The following is a 26,591-nucleotide window of genomic DNA, read 5'->3' on the forward strand; positions in this document are numbered from 1 at the left end:
GACGCAACCAACCGGTGACTGGCTGAGCGCTGTAAGTTAGGTTGACCCAGCATCAGGATAAAAGGTATGGGGTTTGATGAAACTTCACTAACTTTGTGAAATAATAATAAATAAGGTTTAATCGCACTTGTAACCGTAGTCTCTTAGACAGATTGGCCGAATCATTTGATCGGTCACGGGAAGCGGGTCAAATAATTTTGAATTAACTGTCTTAAATGTGTCGATCGGAAGTGTCAGTGCAACTACTGTAGCAAATGTGAGTTAGCAGCATCATTGTAGCACAGTGATGCTGGTAGGCTACATGAAACGTGTTTTTGTGAGCAGCTCGGATTAAATTTGGGCAGACACGTGAAGAATTTCATATTTGACATCAAGTTCATATTCTAATTTTGATCGGCTTATCATTTTAACCAGAAAAAATAACGTTAGTGAAGCACCAAAAAGATGCGATGTTGTTCGTCTTATCAAATGACAGCTCATGCACACACCAGTGATGGAAAATAAAAAAAATTATAATAATAATAAACAGATTTAATTTACGTCAGACCTCTATTAAATTAACTACCAAGAGGAAGAAGCCGTTATTTATGGTTAACCGATTTCTAATATACGTGTCGTTTCTTTTAGATCAAAGTCAGTATTGCTCTGTTTAAGGCAACGCGAACATTTTCCCTGTTTTGTAGCAGGGTCATAAAGTGTCCCGTTCACTTCAGCTCCAGTGCTAAAGTACCATCATTACTGAAGATGCCCACAACAAACAAGTTCAAGTGTGCTGCAGCCAGCAGCTCGGCGCAGTCTGCTTGTTCAGACCCACAACAAGCAGCCCGAGAGCCCAACGCATCTCCAGGAGACAGTGGTGGAGATGAAAACCAAGGAGATCCTCGAATTATTAAATCCCCAAGTGATCCCAAACAGTACAGGTATAGTGCACACTGATAAGTGGGTGTTTATATAATTGCAGCTACATTGTGTCTAAAGTCATAATTGACTTTTCTAATTGTTATATTTTTTATTATTTTAATAATTTGGTACTCATTATCACGAGTCAAAAGATGCTACAGGCCATAACAGTATGATATTTCTTGTAAAAATTGTCTTACCGTGATTTTCTGTTGTTTGAATTAGTCATAGTCAATTTTGTTACTATCAAACTCTTACCAACGTAGTATAACGGTGTAGCACAGCAACTTCTTAGAATGAAATCTAAAATTTATAAATAATTAAAATAATTAAGCCTCGTTCAACAGACAATGCTTAGCTAAAGCCAGGACTAGGTCTTAGTAAAATTAAGATGTTTAAAGGAAAACACCACCGTAAGCTCATATTTTACTATGTTCTTACCTCAACTTAGACAAATTAATACATGAATATCTTTTTTTAATGCATGCAATTAATCTTTTTACATCGCATCGTGAATGTGTTAGCATTTAGCCTAGCCCCATTCATTCCTTAGGATCCAAACAGGGATGAATTTAGAAGCCAGCAAACACTTCCATCTTTTCCCTATTTAAAGACTGTTACATGAGTATTTATACGTGTAAGTATGGTGGCACAAAATATAACGTTGCGATTTTTTTTAATCGGATAAAAAATGAGAACTATATTGTATGGCGGAAGAGCACTTAGTTTGCAGCACTTTGACCTCAGGCGCAGTAGTATTGACGAAAGTTTGAGCGAAAGGGGGAGTAGTCAGGAGTGATGATGTAACTATGCGGCGAGGTCGAAGTGCTGCAAACTGAGTGCTCTTCTGCCATACATTATAGTTCTTATTTTTTATCCGCTTAAAAATTGCCACGTTTTTGCATACTTTTCAAAATTGCATACTTACTTGTGCAGTCTTTATATAGGGAAAACATGGAAGTGTTTGGTGGCTTCTAAATTCATCTCTGTTTGGAGCCCTAGGAATGAATGGGGCTAGGCTAAATGCTAACACATTCACGACAAAGATTAACTGCACACATTGAGAAAAGATAGGTATGTATTAACTCGTCTAATTTGAGGTAAGAACATAGAAAAATATTGAAAAACGATGGTGTTTTCCTTTAATGGGGCGCTGTTCTGTGAGTGGGACACCTGAGTTTACTTCAATATTTTCTATATCTAGTAACAAGTGAAATGTTTCAAAGAATCATTTTACATTTTGAATGATATGTTGATACTTAAGTTGATGTGACTTATATGAGATCACACATGTAAATAACAAGCTCTTCTTCCATTTCTGAGGGTGAAACATAACACTGCAGACATTCTAAAGCAGATCGGGTAACACAAAAATTTCACTTTGTTTTTATCTTTCCCAGGTACATTGAGCTGAGTAATGGGCTAAGGGCTCTCTTGATCTCTGATCTGAGTGGATTGGATGGGAACGCTGAAGATGAGGAAGAGGATGAGGATTCAGAGGAAGAGGAGGAGGAACAGCGAGCAGAGGGAGAAGAAGAAGAAGAAGAAGAGGGAGACTCGGGGGAGGGAACTGATGAAGAGTCTGAGGAGGAGGGGGACAGTCAGGACAGTGATTTTGAGGAGTTTGATGAGGACAATGACAGGAAGAAGAGAAAGGGATCTGAAAAACAGGTGCGTCTGTTGGTCGATGTTCTTGTAGCTCGGTTGGTAGAGCAATGCTAAGACTGTGAATAAGACTTTGGATAAAATGTGTGTAAATGTTGATGTATGTGATGATGAAGATCTCAACAGGTGATTTGAACCTGTGAATATGTTGTCTGTTTAATTTGTGTTTATGGACGCTGTTCACACTTCTGCGCTCACATAGCAGAAGTCATTTTAGCTGGGTAAACACAATCCGGTTGTAAAGTCTGACGTCATGCGCCACTTCCAGGTCCAACTGCTCACAGATGTCATAGATATATAACAGAAAATCATGGCTATAATACACTCAACTCATAATAAAAAACTACCAAAAACACTCAATCCTAATTTTTTTAAGCATGAGGAGGAACTGTGAGGTTGGCAACAGATTTGCATACAAGTTAATTGTAAATCTTTCAGGGACTGCAAAAACACGTACACCTCAGCAGTGGCTATAATTGCGTTTACCCAACTATGGTGTCTTCCGATTTTGCGAACGTGGAAGTGAAGAAAGGGTCCATTGACCTTTACTTAGGATTTCGCCTTAGGTTAAGATACAGAGGCAATAGAAGGGTGTGAAGTTTTTAAATGAGTGCCATAAAATCGTTTTTTTCCTTTTTAATTCAGTCTGCAGCAGCTCTTTGTATTGGTGTGGGGAGTTTCAGTGACCCTAATGACCTCCCTGGCCTTGCACACTTCTTGGAGCACAGTAAGTCACACCTGCAGGTGTTCTGCCATTAAGAAATAGTGACTTATTCACAAACTTTCATCTCTTGACTTTATCTTATTCTTTATGGTCCCAGTGGTGTTTATGGGCAGTGAGAAGTACCCCTCTGAGAATGGCTTTGATGCCTTCCTAAAAAAGCATGGCGGCAGTGATAATGCTTCCACGGATTGTGAGAGAACCATTTTCCAATTTGATGTGCAGCGGAAACGCTTCAAAGAGGCTCTTGACAGGTGAAGTAGCTGTTAAGATGTGATCATCACGTCGGATCTCATCTTGATGGTTCTTTTGATTTGTTCAATGTTAAGCTGCAGCGAGTTCAATTGTAGTTATTCACATTGCTACACTTCAGCATATTTTTGTAACGCAGAGCTTTAAAAGCTTTAAGCGTATATTTATGTGCTTGTATGAAAGTAATAATTCACACACACATAAATATTCTGTCATGATTATTTGACAGTCTTCCAAACCCATAGGCTTTCTTGCTTCTGTGTTGCTAAATGCAGAATGTAGAGGGTGAAATCCTCTGCCACCATTACCAATGCATCTCTTTTGAATAGAGACTTGTGAAAGACCAATATTATAACACCAGGGTAGGCAGGCAGAAAACAGAACATGCAGGGAAGCAGATCCCAGTGCAGTGAGATTTATTAAATGGGCAATGGCATGAAAATCTGACTTTTTCCATGTTTAAGTGCTTTGATTGGGTCCCCAGTGCTTCTATCAACCTAGAACATGTGAAAAAGATCAGAATAAGAGAGAATAATTTACAGCATAATTGAGTATGAATTGCATCAAACCACCATCATTGTGATTAGTGTTTGAATCCGCTCATTTGCATTTGAAAGGACACACCCAAAACTGCACATTTTTGCACACACCTACAAAGTGTCAATTTTAACATGTTATAATAAATGATCTATATGGTATTATGAGCTAAAACTTCACATATGTTCTCTGGGGACACCACAGATTTATTTGACATCTTAAAAAAGTCTTGTGACATTGCCCCTTTAAAAATAACCCATAAGGTAACAGAAAACAGCCTAAACCAGGAAATGACCAGACATGAAATTTGTAACACAAATCCAATGACTAACCACCAAACTAGAGACATGCAGGTCTATAAATTAGGGATGCGCCGATCCGATACTTGGGATCGGTATCAGGGCCGAAACGGACCGTTTTGCTGGATCAAATATCGCACTAGCAGGACCGATTCAAATTCTATTCTGTTTGTAACCTGTGGTTGTTAATGCCAGCTATTAAAAGGGCAAAGTATTATAAAAGCATCATTAATGTTTTTATGCACTATATTTAAAATCTTCTAAATATAGTCAGTGTTTCCCACAGATCTGAAATTTACTTGTGGTGGTAGCTGGTGAAAACGGCAATCATTATTATCCACCGACAAAAAATGGTCTACTATACATGTAACAAAGGACTAATAATGTGTGACACAACACAATACTTTGATTTATAAAACATTCATATTAATTTCACATTAAAGTTCATTAATCTAACCACCCCAAACTTTTTTTGCCATAAACAAAGCTGACACTGTTTGTCAAAGCACCACGAAAACACTTTATGTTTTTGCACTGATATATGAAGCAATTTGATGACCCCTTTTATCAAACTCAATTATATACAATGTATACTATAGCCTATAGACAGTGCAGGTCTATAGATTATAAATGTGACTGATGTTATAATGTTAATAACTTCTATAAGATAGGCACTTTTACTGCTTCTGCTTTCTATTTCTCTTTTGCCGATTAAAAAAAGCTTAATCCACTAATTATTTCAGATTTAAAAGTCTACTTGCTGTCCCGATGACAGACTTTACATTACAGCTTTGCGTTTTTTATATCCTGAGTCAGCTAGAGCTTTGCTCATTCAGTATTAGCACTGCTTTTTGCTATACAATCTCTGTGCAAACTGTTTAGATTTTAGTAAAGATTTTGTCTATTAATAGTAAGATTATAAAAAAATGGGATAAAGAAAATGAAGCGGCGCGTGGTCGTGACAAGAGCCAGTTGCTATCGCCATAGAAACCGGAGGCACGCTAAAACAGCACTCGAGCTTTAGCGCGGTAGCGCTCACGGCCGTTCTCTGATCGACTCGGGTTTTACACACAATATTAATCAGACTTGGGACCCGAAGTAATGAACTAGGACCGACCCGGACCCATCTGACCATTTAAAATATAAACCCGGAACCGTACGGGTCCCGCGTCCTCAGTGAAGAAAGACCTCTAATGGTAAAACTCTGCTCAAGTTCAGAAACATGAAAGGATACAATGTGACACTGAGGTTGCTTCGCGTCGCGCCCAATTCATTGAGAAACAGAGAGCACGTGAACGGACACTCAACCGGAGAGACACAACGTGCTTGCACGCAAAATGAAGCCAACTTAGATGCTATAAACACATATGCACATAAGCATATGCGACCATTCTGGTCGCAGTGTGTTCCCTGGCTGCTCCGTATGTGCTGCTGCAGTTGATCCAGTTTGCCGCGCTGGATGATGAGTTTATTACGCGTGCATCATCTTCACGGTCACCCGACCCCCACCTCTCTCTCGCGCTCTCTCTTTCGCGCGCGCTCTCTCTCTCTCTCTCTCTCTCCAAAACACGGGTCATCCAGTCGAGTTCAGAAAATAAGGAAATTCGTAAAGTGATTTTTTTTTTACCTGGGCGGGTCGCAATTTACCTGGGCGCAGCGCCCAAGTAGAGCCTATGTATGGGAAACACTGATAGTTCAGCGAAAAATGAAAATTACCCCATAATTTAGTCAGACGAACAAAATTTGAGTTATCTTAGTAAATGTCCTGGCTCTTCCAAGCTTTATTACGGTAGAAAACAGGGTCCAAGACTTTCAAGCCCAAACAAAGGTACATCCATTCTTCACAGAAATAATCTACGTGGCTCCAGGGGGTTAATAGAGGGTAACAGCTATGTAACAGTGGCCGATAAATCTTTTCAATAAATTAATTGTTCTGTTTCTTAAATTCAGGGAGGCACCAACGCAATTTGGAGCAGCAAAATAATTGCAATGAAACCACACACTGGAGTGTTTTTGGACAAAAAAATCAGCTGCAATAAAGCACTAATTGAGCCATGTCCCTATTCGATCGTGCAAAATTTTCACATGTGTTGACAGCCTTAGCAGGTTTTGCATCAGATGACCGAATTTAGATTTTTTGATAAACTGTCACTTTAATCTCTGGATATACATATCTTCTATAGAATGTGATTGTCTTTTATGTTCCAGATGGGCTCAGTTTTTCATCTGTCCTCTTATGATTGAAGATGCCGTTGACAGAGAGGTTGAGGCTGTGGACAGTGGTGAGTGTTTTTTCAGTTATAGATAAAAAATAGCCCTAAAGGCATCTTTTTCACATTTCTGAGAAACATATGTTTTTCTTCAAGCTCCTTGAGAACACAAATAAAATATTAGGGTGTTTAGAGATTTATCATATGGTTCCTCCCATGTGACATATGAGGAACCTCAAAATCTTGTAATTTTTTACAATTTAATTGAAACTAACAAGTGCATGACTTTAAACATGTCATGTGAGATTCCTGCAAATCATTGGCAGTGTGAATCAACAAAAAAATCAAACGATCTCTGAAAAATCATAGGTGCATTTTCTGTGTATTTTCCGTAATGTCTGTGTGAAAAGGTCTTTATAGATACTTATTTCAATCAAATATGTTTTTATCTGATCATAAGCATCTTATTTTTAAATGTTACTTGTCTTAGCTCTCTGTCAATGTTGATGCCATATGGCATTTGATTTTGTAAATCTCTGCTGTGATACCAAATCTTTGAGTCGATTTCCTTTTGACATGGGTGCTGAAATGATGAGTTCCTGGTTTAATCATATGTGCACCATTCAAAATAGTAATGCCCAAAGCTAGACATCAGTCATGGCTTAATAGCAGCGGCACGGGTGTCTAGACAAAAATGGAAGAGAGACAGTGGAGAAAAGATATGCTTCAGGTCTCTTTTGAGATAAATGATCAAGAACAGTATTTTTCATATGTTATTGCTAAGCATTCTTATAGTTCTAAAAAATCCTATTTGGCACAATAAACTTAATTTTTAATCCTGTAAGCACTCTGTCCTACTTCGATAGCCGGTCAAAACTTACAATTTTCATAGGCAAGATTGAGAGGAGTAGAGCTAGTATTGATTCTACTTATCATTATTCTTCAGGCTCATTTTTGTTCTGCTAATTTAACTAACTTTGAACCACTTTCCTTTTTCTAGTCTTGAAGATAAAGCATTTTAAGGCCTACTAATTACTCACTTGATTTCATTCCCCCTGATAATCTTCAGTCTTTGGTGATGTTGGTGCAAACATTTTATCAATTTTGAGTAACAGTGTAGCAAATGGTATAGTTTCATTTTATTTTACTTTTTCCTTATACACCCTAGGTGGCATATGCTTTGGTTTTTCAGCTGCTCTCATTTTTAAACCAAAATTCAGTTTTTTGACTTTGAAGTTTTAGTCTGATTTTAACTTTTAAAAGTTACTTCTTACTTGCTGTCGTTAAAGGAAATCATTGAAAGCTTTTCTGGTACTTCTTGATCTTACAGAAACCTTCTGTATTATCAAACTTAATTTTTTTAGAACAGTGAGTAGGGATTAAGACACTCTCCCTTAAATTAGTTTCTTATAGGCCAATTGGAATGTTACTCTTTCTCTGGGGTTCCACAGGGATCAGTGTTGGGTCCTTTTTTATTTATTTTTTTACTTTCTGTCAAAATATAATGTTGCTTGTCATTATTTTTCTGATGACACACAACTTTGTGAAATTTTTGAATGCCCCAATATAAAAATTTGGATGGCCCAATGCTTTTTATAACTCAAGAAGGTAAAACCAGAAGGGGACCTTAGTGGCAGCCTGCCAGCCATGGAGCTCACAGATTACATACCCAACTTCCAACCATTAGGCCACGGCGGCCCACAAAAGACTGTTTATATTTCTGAAATTTTGGTAGAACATCTTCCATTGACAACTTTTAGGCCGGCCCACCAGAATTTTTAACTGTTAAATGGACTGCATTTATATAGCGCTTTTCACAGACCTATGGCCATCCAAAGCGCTTTACAATTAGCCTCACATTCACCCATTCACTCCCACATTCATACACAGGGAGCTACACTGCGACCAAAATGGTCGCATATGCGACCTTTTGAACTGCCGTTGCGACCCTAATTTTTAATGGGTCGCAAATGTGCTACCTAATGTTTTAGACAATATGCTATGATTTACTATGAGCATTTATTAAAACAGAAATGTGGATTTTAAGAATACGTTTTATAACATGCTCTGAGCCATCAACACGTTGGCTTCATTTTGCGTGAAAGCACGTCGTGTCTCTCCCTATCAGTGTGCGTTTGCGTGCTCAGCTGTTTCTCAATGAATTAGGTGCGACGCAAGCGCAGTGTCTTCCATGTTTCTGAACTTGAGCAGAGGTCTTTCTTCACTGAGGACGCGGGACTCGTATGGTTCCGGGTTTATATTTTAAATGGTCTGTCGGGTCCGGTTAGGTCCTAGTTTAATTACTTTGGGTCCCAAGTCTGATTAATGTTGTGTTTATAACCCGAGTCGATCGGAAAACGGCCATGAGCGCTACCGTGCTAAAGCGCGAGTGCAGATTCAGCGTGCCTTCGGTTTCTATGGCGATGGGTCTTGTTACGACCACGCGCTGCATTTGCTTTCTCACATTTTTTTAATGATCTTATTATTAATAAACCATATATTTTCTAAAACCATATCCATATTAAGTTTGGACAGAGCTTGTAGCAAAAAGCAATGCTAATGTCAAGCCAATTGCACTGAACGAGCTAAGCAATGTAAAGCAAGTAGACAGCAAGTAGACTTTTAAATCTGAAATAATGAGTGGATTAAGCTTTTTAAATCGGCAAGAGAGAAATAGAAAGATAGAGCAGAAGCAGTAAAAGTGCCTATCTAATAGAAATTATTACCATTATAACATCAGTCATAACATCAGTCACATTTATAATCTATAGACCTGCACTGTCTATTAATATACTATACATAGTATTGTATTATATTGAGTTTGATAAAAGGGGTCTAATTGCTTCATATATCAGTGCAAAAACAGTAAGTGTTTTCGTGGTGCTTTGACAAACAGTGTCAGCTTTGTTAATGGCAAAGAAAGTTTGGGGTGGTTAGATTGATGAAATATAATGTGAAATTAATATTAATTTTCAATGAATCAAAGTATTGTGTTGTGTCACACATGATTAGTTCTACGTCCATGTATAGTAGACCATTATTTGTCAGTGGGTAATAATTGCCCTTTTCACCGGCTACCACCACCAAGTACATTTCAGATCTGTGGGAAACACTGCAACGTTTAAGAAAACAAGGCGGCGTGTGGTTTAAAAGATGGCAAGTAAAATAAAAAGCATATCTGTATGCAATACAGTTTCATTATTGTTCATTATTATCCAGAGCGCCTTAATATAACTTGAAAAAAATATGTGCGACCAAATCATATTTTGCGCCAGTAACTGAAAAAGTTGGTAGCGCAAGTGCCACCAGTGGAAAAGGTTAGTGTAGTTCCCTGATACACCAACGGCTGTGTCAGCCATGCAAGGCGCCAGCCAGCTCGTCGGGAGCAGCTGGGGTTAGGTGTCTTGCTCAAGGACACCTCGACACTTGGTCCGGTGGAGCCGGGGATTGAACCACCTCCAGTTTGTAGACAACCTACATGAACCACTAGTCCACTGCCGCCCCACTGTTCTTAAATCAGGTCTTAAATTCAGGGGTTGCTGTGCTTTTACCATAGCTGTTCTTAAACTATGGAGCAGTCTACCAGTTTCTTAAAGCTCATCTATCATCTTTCAGCCTACAACTTGTGATGTCTTTATTCTGTTGTCTTGGACTTTTTATTATATTGGTAATTTATATGTAATGGTCAATTGCCATGTGGTAAGCCGTGCTCTATAAAAAGGTAGAGATTAAGTTTGTTTGTTTTTACCTTTTTTTAACAAGTGCTGTATTATGGAAGGCACTAAGTAGAAATGTGCCATATAAATAATTGAAATGAATAATGTTTATTTTTCATTGCAGAATATCAGCTAGCCAAGCCTTCAGACTCTCATCGTAAAGAAATGCTGTTTGGCAGCCTAGCTAAGCCCGACCATCCCATGAGCAAGTTCTGCTGGGGTAAGTCAAACACTTTACAGTCTCCCCCAGTTACCAAGCTGCTTTAGAGTAATTGACCCATCCTCTTCCATTTGTTTAAGAGCATCAGTTACGTATTATTGACAGGTCGAAGATTTATTTAACCTTTTTACGCGATCTCGTGATTGTATTTAAGGAAATGCACAGACCCTAAAGACTGAGCCTAAGGAAAAGAACATCAATGTTTACGAGCGTCTCCGTGACTTTTGGAAGAGGTACTACTCTGCCCATTATATGACCTTAGCGGTACAGTCTAAAGGTAGGTGCCTGTATACAGAGCTTGACTTAGACGTAAGATTTCTAATTTCAGTCGATGTTAAGGTCACCTCCGCTTCCATTTCCATAGAAAAACTTGACACTCTTGAAGAATGGGTTCGCGAAATCTTCAGCAACATACCCAACAAGTAAGAAGAAAACAATCTGTTGGTCTTCTTTTTATAAAATAAAATTGATTTGTTTCAACATTTATTTATTGAATGCTTTCAGTGCCTTGCCAAAGCCTGATTTTTCAAAGCAGCTGGACCCGTTTGAAACACCTGCCTTCAATAAGCTTTACAGAGGTATTCACTGTGAAGTGTTGATTTATCGGTTATTCAGTTATGAAAAAGTAGGCAAGAGTGTTGACATGCCATAAAGACATTTTCTGTTTGTTTCAGTTGTGCCTGTCAGGAAGGTTCATGCGCTCACCATCACCTGGGCTCTTCCACCACAAGAGCAGCACTACAGGTAAATAAAATGAACAGCGTATTTTCTAAAACACAGTGATGCTCTTTAGGGTTTAGGTAAAATAACAGAGGAGAGCTCTGCAGTTCCTACATATTGATTTAGTTTAGCGTCGCTTGCTTGTATTGATTTGCCCAGGCCCAGAATTACTTCTGAAACAATTCTCTGTATCTGTTATCAGGGTAAAGCCTCTTCATTACATCGCTTGGCTGATCGGCCATGAGGGAACTGGTAGTATCTTGTCCACGCTCAGGAGGAAGTAAGTGACTTCCCTTGTGGTTTGGTTTGTTTTCACCTTCCACAAAAGAGCATTTACACCTGAATCTCTTTGTGTAGGTGCTGGGCCTTAGCTTTGTTCGGTGGAAACAGTGAAACTGGATTTGATCAAAACACCACCTACTCGATCTTCAGCATCTCCATCACTTTAACGGATGAGGGCTACCAGAACTTCTACGAGGTCATCTTACATTTGCTGACATGTCAGCAAACATATAGTCGCTGGCATCCTTAAGATGTGATATTCCTTCACACTTAATGCCATTATAGAAATACAGGGCGAAGGCTGAGAAACTAATAGCGTTGCTGGATCTGTGTAAAATAGGATTACAAAGCCTTTGAGGCACAAACACACCCCTTACTATCTTTAATTATAACAGACACAATAGCTTTTATGCTTGATAGCTCTGAATGTGTTTGTGATAATAAGATTTGCTTTATTGATTCAGGTTGCTCATCTAGTCTTCCAGTACTTAAAAATGCTTCAGACTCTTGGGCCCCAACAAAGGTAGACCCTTAACTTGATGTGTACTAAACAGTTTGTAGCTTGTTAGAGTTTTAAGTAAACTTTAGACTGTTTTTTCTGCAGAATATATGAGGAAATTCAAAAGATCGAGGCCAATGAATTTCACTATCAGGAGCAGGTAAGTGTTGCAATCCTATAGACACTTAGTTGTTTTTACCGTTATCTCAAACCAACTTGCTGTTTTTATTATAATGCAAATGTTTTTCAGGTATTTTTAAAATAATTTTCTGTTATATATTTCCAATATTTCTGTATCTCTTACTGGTTTTTGTCAGCTGCTTTGCAACAATAAAACATAAAATCTAATTGTATTGGATGAAGCACTTTAAACTGTTGTCAGTCTAGTAATGTTTTGTTTAAAACAACAAACTGAGTTTTCTTGACTGTAAAAGTCAAGTGATGATGTTGAGTATTTGTGTATAGACTCAAATAATGTTGGTTTTTACAGACTGACCCAATTGAATACGTGGAGGACATTTGTGAAAACATGCAGCTATTCCCAAAAGAGGACTTTTTAACGGGAGACCAGCTTATGTTTGAGTTCAAACCAGAGGTCAGTCCCTTCACAATCCCCATTGATTTACAGTTTACAGCTTCTTCAATGATATTTAAAGCACACATAACACACTCATGTTAATCTTAAGTACCTATTAGGGGTGGGCAATACAGACTCAAAATTATTCAGGGCTCAAAGCAAAAAAATTTTTTATATTGGCCCTTTTGGGCCAGTGGTTCAGGTTTTCACTAACCCTGCCAAAATGTTCAATGGCCCCACAAAAAAAAATTCAGTGTCTGTCACATCAAAAGTCAATTACAATTGTATTACATATACAACAGACATGTTTGAACGAAAAAGGTTCCCGATTTGTCTGCTTTACCTGTAAACTGACGGCAAACTGTGCAAAACATTGCATTGTTTCTTTCGTCATGTTATACCCAAGTAAATGTCTGCTTCCAAAATGTTTATTAATTATGTTTTTGGCCGGCACCCCACCATCTTAACCTCTCTTTGCTCTACCAGCTGACGTAACAAGCAACACATATTGTTGTTCACAACAATCAATAAGGTAGAAGAAAACTCATGACATTGCTGAGAAGTTACGTATGCAATGCTTAAAATGTGTCGCAATGATAACATCGCATAAGAATACATACAGACAGTATGACGGTATAAACTAATTATGGAAAAAGAAGGGCATTTTCCATCCAATGAGCTGTCATTGATGACATACTACTTGTGCAATAGTGGTGACATGAACACACAGCATGAGTCAAATGTAAACAAAGTACAAACTAGAAATGAAATTGTACAGAAAATTTACATCACTATGACACTACCACATATTTTCTACTGGTTTCCCATAGACTGCCAGCAGATCCCAGTAACTCAAGTCATTAGCTAACCATTGAAAACTTTGATTGAAAAATTATTTTACATGCTAGTGCACTTTTGTTCACATAAACATCAAATAAATAACATTAATCAAGGCACATGGTCTGCGTATGTTGTGAGAAATGGGGTGTACTTTAGGACCCAGGAGTAAGCTGCGCGACACACTCTGATGAGGTTTAAGCTCATCATATCACATCAAACGCAGTATTTTTTACATAATTTACGTATCTGTTTAGCGCTGTTTTTACTGTCCTAAAAACAGGCTGATGTCTTCCTTGTTCTCTGAAGTCCCTAATTCAGAGATGCGTATCGAGTTCTGATTGTGTAGTATGTTTAGTGTGTTGTGATTCGTCAGCAGCTTAGCTTGCCGTTAGCTTAGCTTGCCGTTAGCTTAGCTGGCGACTGATGGATTCCAGTGGGCGGAGTTTAGTCAAAAAACTGTTCTAGTGACGTCATTAAAGCAGGAAGTAGAGGGTTGTAGTCCAAACCGGCCATTTGCTGTAGGCTTTGAAAGGTGAATTCTGTTAAAGAAAATATATCGCCTAGCAGTGAACTTATCATTTTACAGGTATTATTTATTGTCTAACAGCAACATTACACACTAACTAGGGTTTAAAAAATGGGATCAGAACGAACGTGACCTTTTAAGTAAACATGCGTCAGTACAATAGATTTTTTCTAAATGTGAAAATATTTTGGATTTAAATTCTGTCAGTACTCCTTAACACTTCAGTTTAGTAACTAAAGTAATTTGCACAGCGATGCTCGGTTTATTAATTTGTTTACTTTTGGCCGCACATCACTAGCTGCTCGCTTACCTTTACAGCTTGGTTATACTCGTGTTGCTGACATGCTGCTCTTGCTCTCAGGTGTTGTTGCGGTGCACGTTAGAAAACGTAAATGCGGCATACGTTATCGCATCGTTATATCATCTATATCGCAAAATAGTAGTATTACATCCTTGATATCTAAAAAAAGAGTCTGTAGTTTTATCAGATTTATTTATCAGGGACCACTCTGTTTCAACAGAATCCAGTGTTAAACAAACACACACAACTCCACTGCTACTTCGAATACACAAACATATCTAGGGCAGGGCGATAGAGCTAAATGCAGTTTATTCGAGAGGGGAATACTAGGGACGTTCGCGTACGTGCCGTCCGCATGACGTCATTTTCTTCATTTGGAGGATTTGCTGTCATCCGTGCGTGGCCCGAAATTTGAGACGTGCGGACAGTGTGAGTACGGTATGCGTACAACAGTGCCATGTCGAACACTGCAATCCAAGCATATCCGCAGTGAGTATACTTTGAAAGCTGCAATGACGCGTGCGCGCGCCAGATGCAGAAAAGAAGTATACCTGGCCCTAGGTGGTTAAATAAGTTGGTCGTCAGCTTGTGTTTCCGCTTTTTGTCAGAATGTTTTTTTTTTTGCACAGCTTACACACAACATTGTTACACAACGGTTGAGTTACTACCACACGGACGAGCTAACATTTCCTTCCACAGCAGCTTTTTACATGTTTTCGTGCTTTTCCTGTCACATGGCGATGGCGCAACCGAACCCCACAGCAAAACTTGTTATTGGCTGTTTGCTTATCACTCACGACACACTCTTTTATCAGGGCATATAATAAGCTTTTTAAGATCTAGGAACGGCAAAAAGGTGTATCGATGATACATAGCGATATTGTTTTATCGCCCAGCTTTAACTATATCCATTCTTTTCATAATGCTAAATGCATTACAGTGATTTTGTGTCAGCTCTTGGTTGGTGTGTGTGTGCTATTCTGGCTAAGAAGCCCATATAAGGACTTCCACTGTACTTACTGCACTTAAATTGCCCATAAAAGAAATAAAGTAAGATTGTTACATTACATATGAATTTTTCACGTGTCATACGTCCAACTGCTTTGTTGACACTTTGCCTATGTTTAGTATGAGGAATCTAAGTCTTTAACTGCGTTAATAAGTCAAAATGCATGAAATAGCTTTAAACCCCCCTTTAATATTACCAAGATGTGTCACTGGTATTGAGATGAATGGGGTATATTGCAACGGTCAGTTAGCCACTTTACTCCAGCCTTCCATTAAAAAAGAGCCATTTGTCAACCATTACAGAATTATATCCTCTAAGGGAGGGACTTTGCTCATGCGGAGGCGTTGCAAATATGGCAGCACTGTGATGTGACTTCCTTAAAAAAAGACTTTGGCTTTTTTGTGCTGTTTTCACATGCAGCGTTCACAGCTAAATAAAAACAGGAACTCTTCCTTTGAACATTTGAATTGTGTATTTGACACATGCTTTCATCCAAAGTGACTTCTACTAATATTACTTACATGCGCCATTGTGTATGACTGTAGGTCTTTATGTTTTCTCTTAGGTGATTTCTGCTGCACTGAACCTCCTCACACCAGAGAAAGCCAATTTGCTCCTTTTGTCCCCCGAGCATGAAGGCCAGTGCCCACTCAAGGAAAAGTGGTTCGGGACGCAATACAGTCTGGAGGGTTTGTGGATCATTTTATTTCCGTTTTGCGTGTATAGCAATCATCAGGATCAAAAAACAAGTGAAAAAGCTGTATTGTTTTAATAGTCACCACTGACTCGCATATGTATTCGGATGGCTGAATCTGTATGTAATGCCAGGATTTGTTCAGCCTGCAGATGATGATTGTGTACAGGATGCGAACAGACAAACAGTTGTTTGAAGCAAATCTTTGTTTGCCCTACAGACATACAGCAGCCCTGGAATGAGCTCTGGGCTGGAGACTTTGATTTAAACCCAAGCCTTCACCTTCCCGCTGAGAACAAATTCATCGGTGGGTATCTCTGAATGCAGCGTTTCCTCAAACGGGATTCACAAACCCTAGAGGTCTTTACTTTTATGCATTTGGCAGATACTTTTATGCAAAACAACTTACACATGCTGATAAAATTGAACTTGAATGCACTGTATTTCCCATGGCACCTCTGCTAACCAGTTGAGATACACGAATGGGTTTGGGAGGAATCATTATAATGGAAATGCTGAATTAGGGATGCTTAACGATTAATCGCGATTAATCGATAGCATAATAAAAGTTTTTGTTTACATAATATATATCTGTGAACTGTGTATAATAATTATGTATATATATAAATATGCACACATGCATGTATAATTATAAGAAAAAAATTAGGTATTTATATTTATATATAATATAAATTATAAATAAATATACAAATGTATATACACATGTAAACATTTCTTAAATATATACATGCATGTGTGTGCATTTATTTATACAAAGTTATTATATACAGTTCACAGATATATATGATGTAAACAAAAACTTTTATTCTGCTATCGATTAATCGCGATTAATCGTTAAGTATCCCTATGCTGAATAAAATAAAAAATGTACAATAAGTAATCATGTATGGAAATACAAAGCAAATTTTTGCTATATTTTAGCATTTCAGGGAGTACTAAAATATTTTAGCTTATAATAAGGTTCAAATAATTGAAAGATTTCAGAAACCTTTAATGTTTTGCTTTTGTAGTGAGCAGCAGGGATGTCTTTTTATTTTTATTTATTGATGTTTATGAATTATTTGCAACATGTTTTCTCCTTTCATCTTCAGCTACTGATTTTGCCCTCAAAACACCAGACTGTCCAGACAATGAGTACCCTGTCAGAATAGTGAACAATGACAGAGGCTGCCTGTGGTACAAGAAGGACAACAAGTTCAAAATCCCCAAAGGTGCTTTGTGAAAGTATTGTGTTGAAGATGTACTGGAGAGTGCACATATCTTTTAAATGCCCGGCAGTGCTCATTTACCCACCTCACATTAAGTTTCTCTCCCTTTCTCCAGCATATGTGCGCTTCCACCTCATATCACCCGTGGTTCAGAAGTCTCCTAAAAAGTAAGTTAAGGTCACATGCCAAATCACAAGTCACAAGTTGAAAGATCCGATCTTGTAAATGCTGCACCCATCTAGCCATTAGTGTGTTTGCTCAGAAATCATTTCATTTCTGGTTTCTATTCTGGCTCATCCATCTACCTCGCTTTCTATCTACACCTCCACTTAGCCTGGTGCTTTTTGACCTCTTTGTGAATATCCTGATCCATAACCTGGCAGAACCGGCTTACGAGGCAGACGTTGCTCAGCTAGAATATAAATTAATGGCTGGGGAGCATGGCCTGGTTATCAAGGTCAAGGGCTTCAACCATAAACTTCCAGTAAGTATAGTAACACACAGTGTTGGGTTATATAAAGAATTGCTTCCAGGTTGTTGTTTTTTAAAGAGAAAGAAATTTTCTCTTTGCACAGTTGCTGTTCAACCTGATCGTGGATTATCTTGCCGATTTCTCCGCCGCCTCCAACGTGTTCAGCATGTTTGCAGAGCAGCTGAAGAAAACTTACTTCAACATCCTTATTAAGCCTGAGAAGCTTGGAAAGTGCGTCCTTACGTTTATTAAAACTGCATGTTCCTCATAACTAAACTATCCTCTCATATCACTGTTCTAACCTCATTATTTTTTTGCGGGGGTTATTGTTCTGGTTTTTATCCAGGGACGTGAGGCTTCTGATTCTGGAGGACTCGCGCTGGTCGACCATTCAGAAGTATCAAGCTGTGGTAGACGGTCTCAGTGTGGATGAGCTGATGGAGTTTGTGGGCAGCTTTAAGTCTGAGCTGTATGCTGAAGGGCTGGTGCAAGGAAACTTTACGAGTGTTGTGAGTTTCACCCTGGGGTTTCGCACATTAGTTGATGCACACATCCTGTATTTGTTTTTAAAGGAACATAGTGTTAAGCACAATATCCCGGGCATTTTGTTAATTGCCACAATCATTTAAACTTGTACCTCTGGAAAAAATAGCTGTTGACAGACCTAGACCTACCATGAAAGTCTATTGAAGTCTATTGACCTACCGGGGGGTTGGCGGGCAAGAAAGTGGCAGTTTACATTGGGCTCTCCATAGAGAGGCAGCACAAGCCGGTCAATGTTCCATCTGTTTCAAGCATAGACTGTAAAAAAAGATGGACATAGTGTCCGTGACGTCACCCATAGGTTTCTGAATATCGGTTTTCAAGCCAATGGTAGGTGGTGCTTGCCATTGCCGTCTTGGCGACACATCACTCGCTGATATCCGAAAATGGTTAAAGAGGTAGGACGTGGGTGAAGCTGAGGTGGCTGGTTGCTGAAACCACGCCCACCTAGCTCGACTCTAGTGACAGCAGTGGCTGTTCAGCCGTCACTCAAGTGGTCACGCCCTTAAAGGGGCCATGGCATGAAAATCAGACTTTTTCCATGTTTAAGTGCTATTATTGTGTCCCCAGTGCTTCTATCAACCCAGAAAATGTGAAAAAGATCAACCCAGTAACTTAGTTTTGGTAAACCATTCCCTGCAAGCACATGAAAAATTTGGTCATTGAAATTTGCCTCTCCTTATGATGAAATAATTGACAGCACAATTGAGTTTGATTTCAACAAACCACCATCATTGTGATCAGTGTTTGCACTTCATCCACTAATTTGCATTTTAAAGGACACACCCATAACGGCACATTTTTGCACACACCTACAAAGTGGCAATTTTAACATGTTATTATAAATTATATATATGGTATTTTGAGCTAAAACTTCACATATGTGCTCTAGGGACACCAAAGATTTATTAGACATCTTAAAAAAGTCTTGTGCCATGGCCCCTTTAATATAATTTAAACGGATGAGTTTCAAAACAAAAAAATTCACTCCCCTCACAGTTGTAATGAAGAGCAAAATTAGCGATACCGACCAAAGAACTTTTTGTACCAGGCTGTAAACATATTATTTTTCTGCTCCAAAGATGGGCATTTTAACATGGGGCTCTATGGGAATTGACTCCCTTTTGTAGCCAGCCTCTAGTGGCCAGTCAATGAATTGCAGTTTGAATCTCTTCGTATTGGCTTTATCAGAGAGATCGGAAGGTTGCCCCTCGGTTTCAAGCCACAATTATTTAAATAACCTTTTAACCGTAGAAAAAGTTTGATATGAACAATACCTACACGTTTTGGGCATTAACGATTATACACAGCACCCGATTCCATATTTTATAGGCACTAAAAACCATCAGATTAATGTCAGACCTCCACTTTAGCTAAAATATGTTTACATGTATTTCGAGCAAAATTCCTTGCCTTATAGACCATTTTGCAAGATGTAAACAACACTGGTAGAAGCACTTTGTGTTTCAGTTTTTTACCACTACATAAACGTTGGGTAAAATACAACCAACAGATCACATAGAACTGAATCAAAAAGTTGAACATCTTTAAGATATATGTGAAATAAAGAAAGTTACAAACTGAAACAGGAAGTGTTAGTGTTATTTACATCAAAATGGTCTATACTGTCGTCAGGATTATATTAATATTATCATATTGTATTGTATTATAATTTATTAAATCATATTAATAAAAAGAAATAAAGTTCAGTCTGAGCACAAGTTCATTAGGGATGATTCACATTTAACGCTCAAGTTCGTTATTTAAAATGTAGGCGCGTGGTATTAGTGCAAAAGAATTCGCAAATGTTGCATTTTCATTCTTTCACTTCAATTTAGCATTTTCACATGATAACTTTTTAGCTTACTTTGGGTTTTCGTCTCTGACAGTATTCTGTAGAAGCATAGCCAAGGATTAAAAGTCCAGATAATTTACTCTGATATCATCCAAGATGTTGATGTCTTTTTTTGTTCAGTCGAGATGAAATAAAGTTTTTTGAGGAAAACATTCCAGGATTTTTTCCATATAGTGGACCGCAACAGTTTACAGTTTCAATGCAGTTTCAAAGCGCTCTAAACAATCCCAACCGAGCTCTTATCTAGCAAAACAATCGTCATTTTTGCAAAAGAAATTACACTAGCATTGTGATGGCCACATGGTTACACATGCGAAACGCACACTTGTGGACCATTTTAAACAATAAACAGACACAAAGACATTAATTTGTATCATTCTACACAACAACATCAGAACGTTCTTTTTCTCCACACTTGGAAACACTGGAGCTGTAGTTTCATATACGTCATGCGTGACCTTTTGACGTGATTACTTAATACGTAATGTCCTGCTGGCACATCACAAGGCCTAATTCAAGACGTGAAGTTGTGGTTAAAAAGTACATATTTTTTACATATTTTTTTTTCCATTGGGCGAAAATGACAATCGTTTTGCTATATAACACCCTTATGTCTATATGGAGAAAAATCCACGAAACCCTCAAAAAACGTAATTTTATTTTGATTGAACAAAGAAAGACAAAAACATCTTGGATGACATGTGGGTAAGTAAATTATCAGATTTTTAGTTAAATAATCCTTAAAACTGCGGACAATGGCAGATAATGCTCTCTCTCCTAAGTGCAAGAAATCACACAAAAACTATCATTAGGATAATCTTAGACTTCATTTACATTTGTGCACCATTTACATTAATGGTTTTATCAAAAGTGAATTACAGTCCATTTCTGTGGAACGAACCTTATAACCTTTGTATTGCAGTCACAATGCTCTAGCTATTAAGCTATGAGAACAACACGCAAAGGCGGTACTGTCAATGCAATTTTTCTGATTTAGGAATGTTAAAATAAATTTCTCTTGACAAAATGCCACAGATTATCATTGTCACATTTTTTTTATGTTTCATCACCTGCAGGAATCCATGGAGTTCCTTCGCTATGTCACAGAGTAAGCACTTGTATTGGTTTGCTTTTTGTATGCCAATAACATATCCTTAAATATGTCATCTTAATATTTTCTCCATTCCCTTTCAGCAAATTGCAATATAAAAAGTTGTCAGTAGAGGTCCCTGTTCTCTTCAGAGTGGTGGAGCTTCCTCAGAAACATCATCTCTGCAAAGTCAAATCTCTCAACAAGGGAGATGCCAACTCTGAGGTCACAGTGTATTACCAGGTAATACCATACACAGCGCATTGTACTGATTTAACTGATGAAAACAAGCACATGCCTTTTTATATGTGACGCTCTTATAATAATCATGCGTGGTTATTTTTTATTATCATCATTCATCTTATGTCATGCGTTTCTGTCCATTGGCAGTCTGGGCCCAAGAACTTGCGTGAACACACTCTGATGGAGCTGCTGGTGGTGAGTATGAATCAATTTTAATGCCCGAGTTAACATTGTGTCATGATTGACATCCCTGTAACTATATGAGGGCAGAATATATAAGAACAGCCGCCTCAGGGGTTTTTAAAGCAATGAAGTCAATCTTGCCAGTATCAGATGATGTTCTCAGTTATTGCACTCCAGGGTGCCGAGTGCACACACACACCTACAGGACCGTAAGCTCGGCTCGACCACTTTACACCAAAGGCCGACTCTGGATGCTCTCCAGTTCTTTTTCAGCAGTAACTTTAAAACTCATTGAAAAGTTGAGCTGGCCGTCGCTGTAAAACGTGACCTGCTTTAAAAACACATCTGAGCTGCAGCATGTTTGCTTTGTTACGGTGCTTTGCACTGACATCATCTTGTGTGTTTTTATCACTGTGACTGCCTTGTTGCAGATGCACATGGAGGAACCGTGCTTCGACTTCCTCAGAACCAAAGAGACGCTCGGGTGAGTCTTCGACATGGGTGGCACAGTGTTAAGACCTTATCTTGTTGCGCTAGCTGGTTTTAATTAGTGCCCCTCCATCTGTTTTCGCAGATATCACGTGTACCCCACCTGTAGAAACACATCAGGCATCCTTGGATTTTCGGTCACGGTGGAGACTCAGGCCACGAAGTTCAAGTGAGCTCTCATGTTGTTTGCAGTTCACCGCCGCATCAAAATGATTTGTGCTGTGAAGTTTGCAGCTGTAGTCTCTTGACTTCAAAATCATAATTAACCTTCATCACCTCATCTCTCTCAGCTAAACTGTAGTGTTGCTTTTACTTGGATCTCATTATTTCTGAAGTGAACGTTTTTATTGCATGCTAAATGATTTGATGTGAAGATTTCCTCTTGAAACTGTTATTATGGGGCGGGACAAATAAAATTGTATTTATTTTCTCTCCTTGTTTTATCTCTCTGCCTTTTAGCACCGAGCTGGTGGAGACAAAGATCGAGGAGTTCCTGGTCAGCTTTGGAGAGAAGATGAACAGCTTGAGTGATGAGGCTTTTAAGACACAGGTGACCGCTCTTGTCAAACTGAAAGGCTGTGAAGACACTCATCTCGGCGAGGAGGTGGACAGGAACTGGACAGAGGTGGTCACGCAGCAATACGTCTTTGACAGACTCTGCCGTGAGGTAAGGACTGATGTCACGCTTGAACAGTGTTGAAGACAGGTTTGTAATGCGATAATGATGAATTGTGGGAAAATGCAGAGACGTCTTTATTTTGTGCTGTACAACAGATTGATGCACTGAAGCTCATGACCAAAGCTGAACTTGTTAACTGGTTCATGGAACACAGAGGTGAAGGAAACCGGAAGCTCAGCGTGCACGTAAGTGCTTTTACTCACTTGAGATTCATATATATATATGTAATTACCTAGACATTGTACACACTGCAAACATTCAAAAGTGACAACCGCATTTAAATGCGGGAGTGAATTCCCTAAATGTTTGTTTCATGTCTGTACTAAACAAAACTCACTCCCGAAAATGTGATGATTGACAGATAGAAAACCATAGCAATGGTCTGCCGTCTCGCGTGCTTATCACTCACAGCTTTGACCAAAATAATTTAACAGCGTTATGTTATACAATAGACCTCCGTCTTGGCGTTGTGTATTGCATGCATTTGTGAGGCTGCTCCACAGTGCGCTGTCTTGCAGTGTTGCCAGGTCCTCGTCTTTTTTAGTACTCTCATACCTTTTTGGCGTTTAACCATTTATGGCTTTTGGCTCATGAAGCGATCAAGTTTTTGGTGTTATTAAAGTGTTAAGGTGCCGGTCCAAATATTTGGATCTTTGGGGTAAAGCATTTGGATTTATTGGATTTTTCTTGGTCGTTTTTTATTTGTGCAAGATCTGGCAACACTAGTCAGCAAACGCTCGTGCCTCTGTGATTTTCTGCACCGCGCATTTCCCCTTCTAGGTTTTTTTTTTTTAGCAGAGTGACCTGTCATGTCCACGATGCACATCTAAACACTTCAGTTCGGTTATGTACACACATTTTGAATACAAATGTCACATACATACATAACACTGTAATTTTTATTAATTGAATGTATTATAAAATAAAAAGTTAATTATTTGTCATTTTTTAGTTAAAATTGTTAAAATATGTTGCTTGTCTTTGTTTTTTGGATGCCACCACCTCTGCCAAATTTTCAGCCAGGAAAAACCCATATTGCTTTGTTTACTGTACAGTATGTTTTGTGGGCTCTTAAAGGCAGGGTGCATGATTTTTGAAAAAAACATTTTGGAAATGGGAGTCGGACTACCGAAACACACTAGTAGCCAATCAGCAGTAAGGGGTGTGTCTACTAACCGATGTCATTGCCTGGGTTGCGTATGTGTGGGGCTTGTCTATCAAATGAAGGTCCAGATTCTATTGGGCTAGGGCAGGGTTCCCCAAATCTTACCCTGGAGGGCTGGAGTACTACAGAGTTTAGCTCCAACCCTGATCAAACACACCTGAGCAAGCTAATCAAGGTCTTCATGATCACTAGAAAATCACAGGTGGGTAAGTTTGATTAGGGTTGGACCTAAACTCTGTAGTGCTCCAGCCCTCCAGGGTAAGATTTGGGGAACCCTGGGCTAGGGGCTTGTTTGTTAAGGTGATTTCAAAGTCAACATTTGCCTTTAAAGGGACATTCAATTTTTTTTTTAAATATGCAGATTTTCCAGCTCCCATAAAGTTAAACATTTTATTCTTACCGTTTTGGAATCCATTCAGCTGATCTCCGGGTCTGGTGCTTGCACTTTTAGCATAGCTTAGCACAATCCATTGAATCTGATTAGACCATTAGCATTGCGCTAAAAAATAACCAAAGAGTTTCGATATTTTTCCTACAGTATTTAAAACTTGACTCTTTTGTAGTTACATCGTGTACTAAGGCCAACGGAAAATTAAAAGTTGAGATTTTGCTGCTGTACCATGGCTGCAGCAGGCGTAGTGATATTACCCATTGCGCGAAAATAGTCCCCTTGGTTACTTTCAATAGCAGGGGAGTATTTTCGGGCAGTGTGTAATATTTTCAAAAAAAGTGGAATGTCCCATTTGTTATGGTGTAAATGACTAATATGCTAACGATTTGTGTCTCCTCAGGTTGTTGGTTTTGGAGTTGAAGAAAATGACCCTCCCAGTGAGGAACATCCATCTGCTGAAGGAGAGGATGAGGAGTGCAGTAAGATGTCATTGTATGGGGAGGTGTCCAAACTCACGTTCCTTCCAGCTTCTCTTTTACTGGCCTCAGCCACTACCATCACAGACATCCGGGCATTCACTTCCACCCTCAACCTCTTCCCTTACCACAAGATCGTCAAATAAACGCCAGGCACATATTCGCTCTGCCGGTCGGCACACGCGCCCTACCTTTCTCCATCTCCTGTTTTCTCTGTCACACTTCAGCAAGGATGAGTGGGAGGAGCATTTCCTGATCCCCTCGAGCTCTGGCCGTGTGCACGTTTATACTGTAACCTGAGCCCTGCTGATGGGATGATGATAATGTGAATGATGTGTGTGCACGTGTGTGTGGGCATAAATTGGGCTCAGTCCAAAAGATACAGTTTAAGAAGAGGTCTTGTTATTTCCCATCTGTAATGGACCTTTAGACGACCTTTACATGACTTAAAAAGCTACTCTTAATTGTGTGTATTTTATCAATACTGGAGATCTGCAGTGTTTAATTTGTACTAATAAATTCGTAACTATAATGACGGTGTGCTGAAATGTATGAATGTGTTTGAATGAGATGCAGTGTGAGTGCTTTTATGTGGCCTGCTGATGATGTCTGTAAATAAAGATGTCTGATGGTGTGCCAATCTGTGCATGATGAAAATAATAATGTGTCTCTTCTACATTAGCAACAATTTTCATTTAATAGAAAGATGGTTAATATCACTGCTTGATCTAAGAGTGCAAATATCTATTTATTAAATGACTGTAGAATTGCAGTTGGGTTTGATGCATTTAATCTTTTATATTTTTGTAGAGTTTTTGGACCTTTTTTTTGCATGTAGAAGCCAGGAAAGTATACGGTGGGGAGAGGTACAGTACAGGACGCCAAAGGTCCTCAAGCCGGGAATCGGACTGCACCATACATTTAATAATTTTCATATTTCCTTTTGTTAAACTCACCCCTGGCATTACTGTGTACTGTGCTCGTAATTTCATATCACACTGTGTTGAATCATTTTCGGATGATATCACAAATCACTTCTACTTCTCTTACCATGTGGTATGCCCTCTGCTCTCCAAAGGTTACCTTGGGAAGCACATGGAGTTCGCTTTGTCTCTACTTGTCCAGGCGGGTAGCACATAGCAGCACAGCAAGGGAGTTGATCTCTGTGCTCCAAAATAGCTCTTCTCCTCTCAGCACTACTTCTCTTATATTGCTAGCCTGAAGCGCTCCATAGAGGTCCATCAGTCTGCCGAAACCGGCACTGTTCAAAAGTAACCTCCTCTTGAAAAAGCACAGCCTGCCTTGTGTCACGGTTCATTCGAGTTTAACAGTCTATGTAGATCAGCGTCATGCTGTGTCAGTTCATTTCACTTCCTGCAGGGTGTCTTAATGACAAGCTGTTGGGAGGAGGTGTTCTGTACCTTAGATATAGATGGGTAAATAAGGTAGATGTAGATGGATATTGAAGTCGGTTACCTTGTCTATGGGGAGTACACTCGGCTTTCCTGAATGCTCTTTGTGATGGATCGTGTTTAATACTAGAACAGCGTGAGATATGCCTCATAGGCACATAGCGCGGGGAATGAAACAAGTGCTTCAGTTAGACAGGTTAATTATGTCTGGCCTTTCCAAAGTGAGATATCAGTGCATATAATGTAATGCTAGATTCAGTCCCACTAATTCAATTCATTTAATAACAGCAACATTGGTAATTAATTTCATTTTGTAGGAATCACCAATTATGAATTACTGTTTTGTATAAAGCCTTATTTTGTTCTTAATTATCTTTGATATGAGAAATGCTCCAT

General features: G+C 38.9%; 1 protein-coding gene across 3 annotated transcripts; it reads left to right on the plus strand.

The window, feature by feature from the left end:
• On the plus strand, positions 1-25,502 carry nrd1a (nardilysin a (N-arginine dibasic convertase)). 3 transcript variants are annotated; one of them, XM_065276998.1, is made up of 31 exons: positions 1-64; positions 687-920; positions 2,301-2,571; positions 3,211-3,292; positions 3,387-3,540; positions 6,583-6,656; positions 10,425-10,520; positions 10,675-10,797; positions 10,885-10,942; positions 11,025-11,098; positions 11,195-11,264; positions 11,443-11,520; positions 11,598-11,718; positions 11,987-12,045; positions 12,127-12,181; positions 12,512-12,616; positions 15,840-15,963; positions 16,189-16,275; positions 17,081-17,200; positions 17,313-17,364; positions 17,531-17,681; positions 17,773-17,900; positions 18,016-18,178; positions 21,144-21,175; positions 21,262-21,400; positions 21,548-21,595; positions 22,015-22,067; positions 22,158-22,241; positions 22,532-22,739; positions 22,847-22,936; positions 24,708-25,502. In XM_065276998.1, exons 2-31 carry the CDS (start codon positions 745-747, stop codon positions 24,927-24,929), a joined length of 3,297 nt encoding a protein of 1,098 aa, XP_065133070.1. In that variant the 5' UTR covers positions 1-64; positions 687-744; the 3' UTR covers positions 24,930-25,502. The 3 variants fall into 3 exon arrangements, with proteins under 3 accessions (XP_065133070.1, XP_065133068.1, XP_065133069.1); XM_065276996.1 differs by having other exon boundaries at positions 15-64; positions 684-920; XM_065276997.2 differs by lacking the exon at positions 1-64 and having other exon boundaries at positions 591-920.
• Positions 25,503-26,591: the final 1,089 nt, after the last annotated feature.

This window comes from Paramisgurnus dabryanus, chromosome 6 (genome assembly GCF_030506205.2).
Source record: "Paramisgurnus dabryanus chromosome 6, PD_genome_1.1, whole genome shotgun sequence".
Taxonomy (NCBI): Eukaryota; Metazoa; Chordata; class Actinopteri; order Cypriniformes; family Cobitidae; genus Paramisgurnus; species Paramisgurnus dabryanus.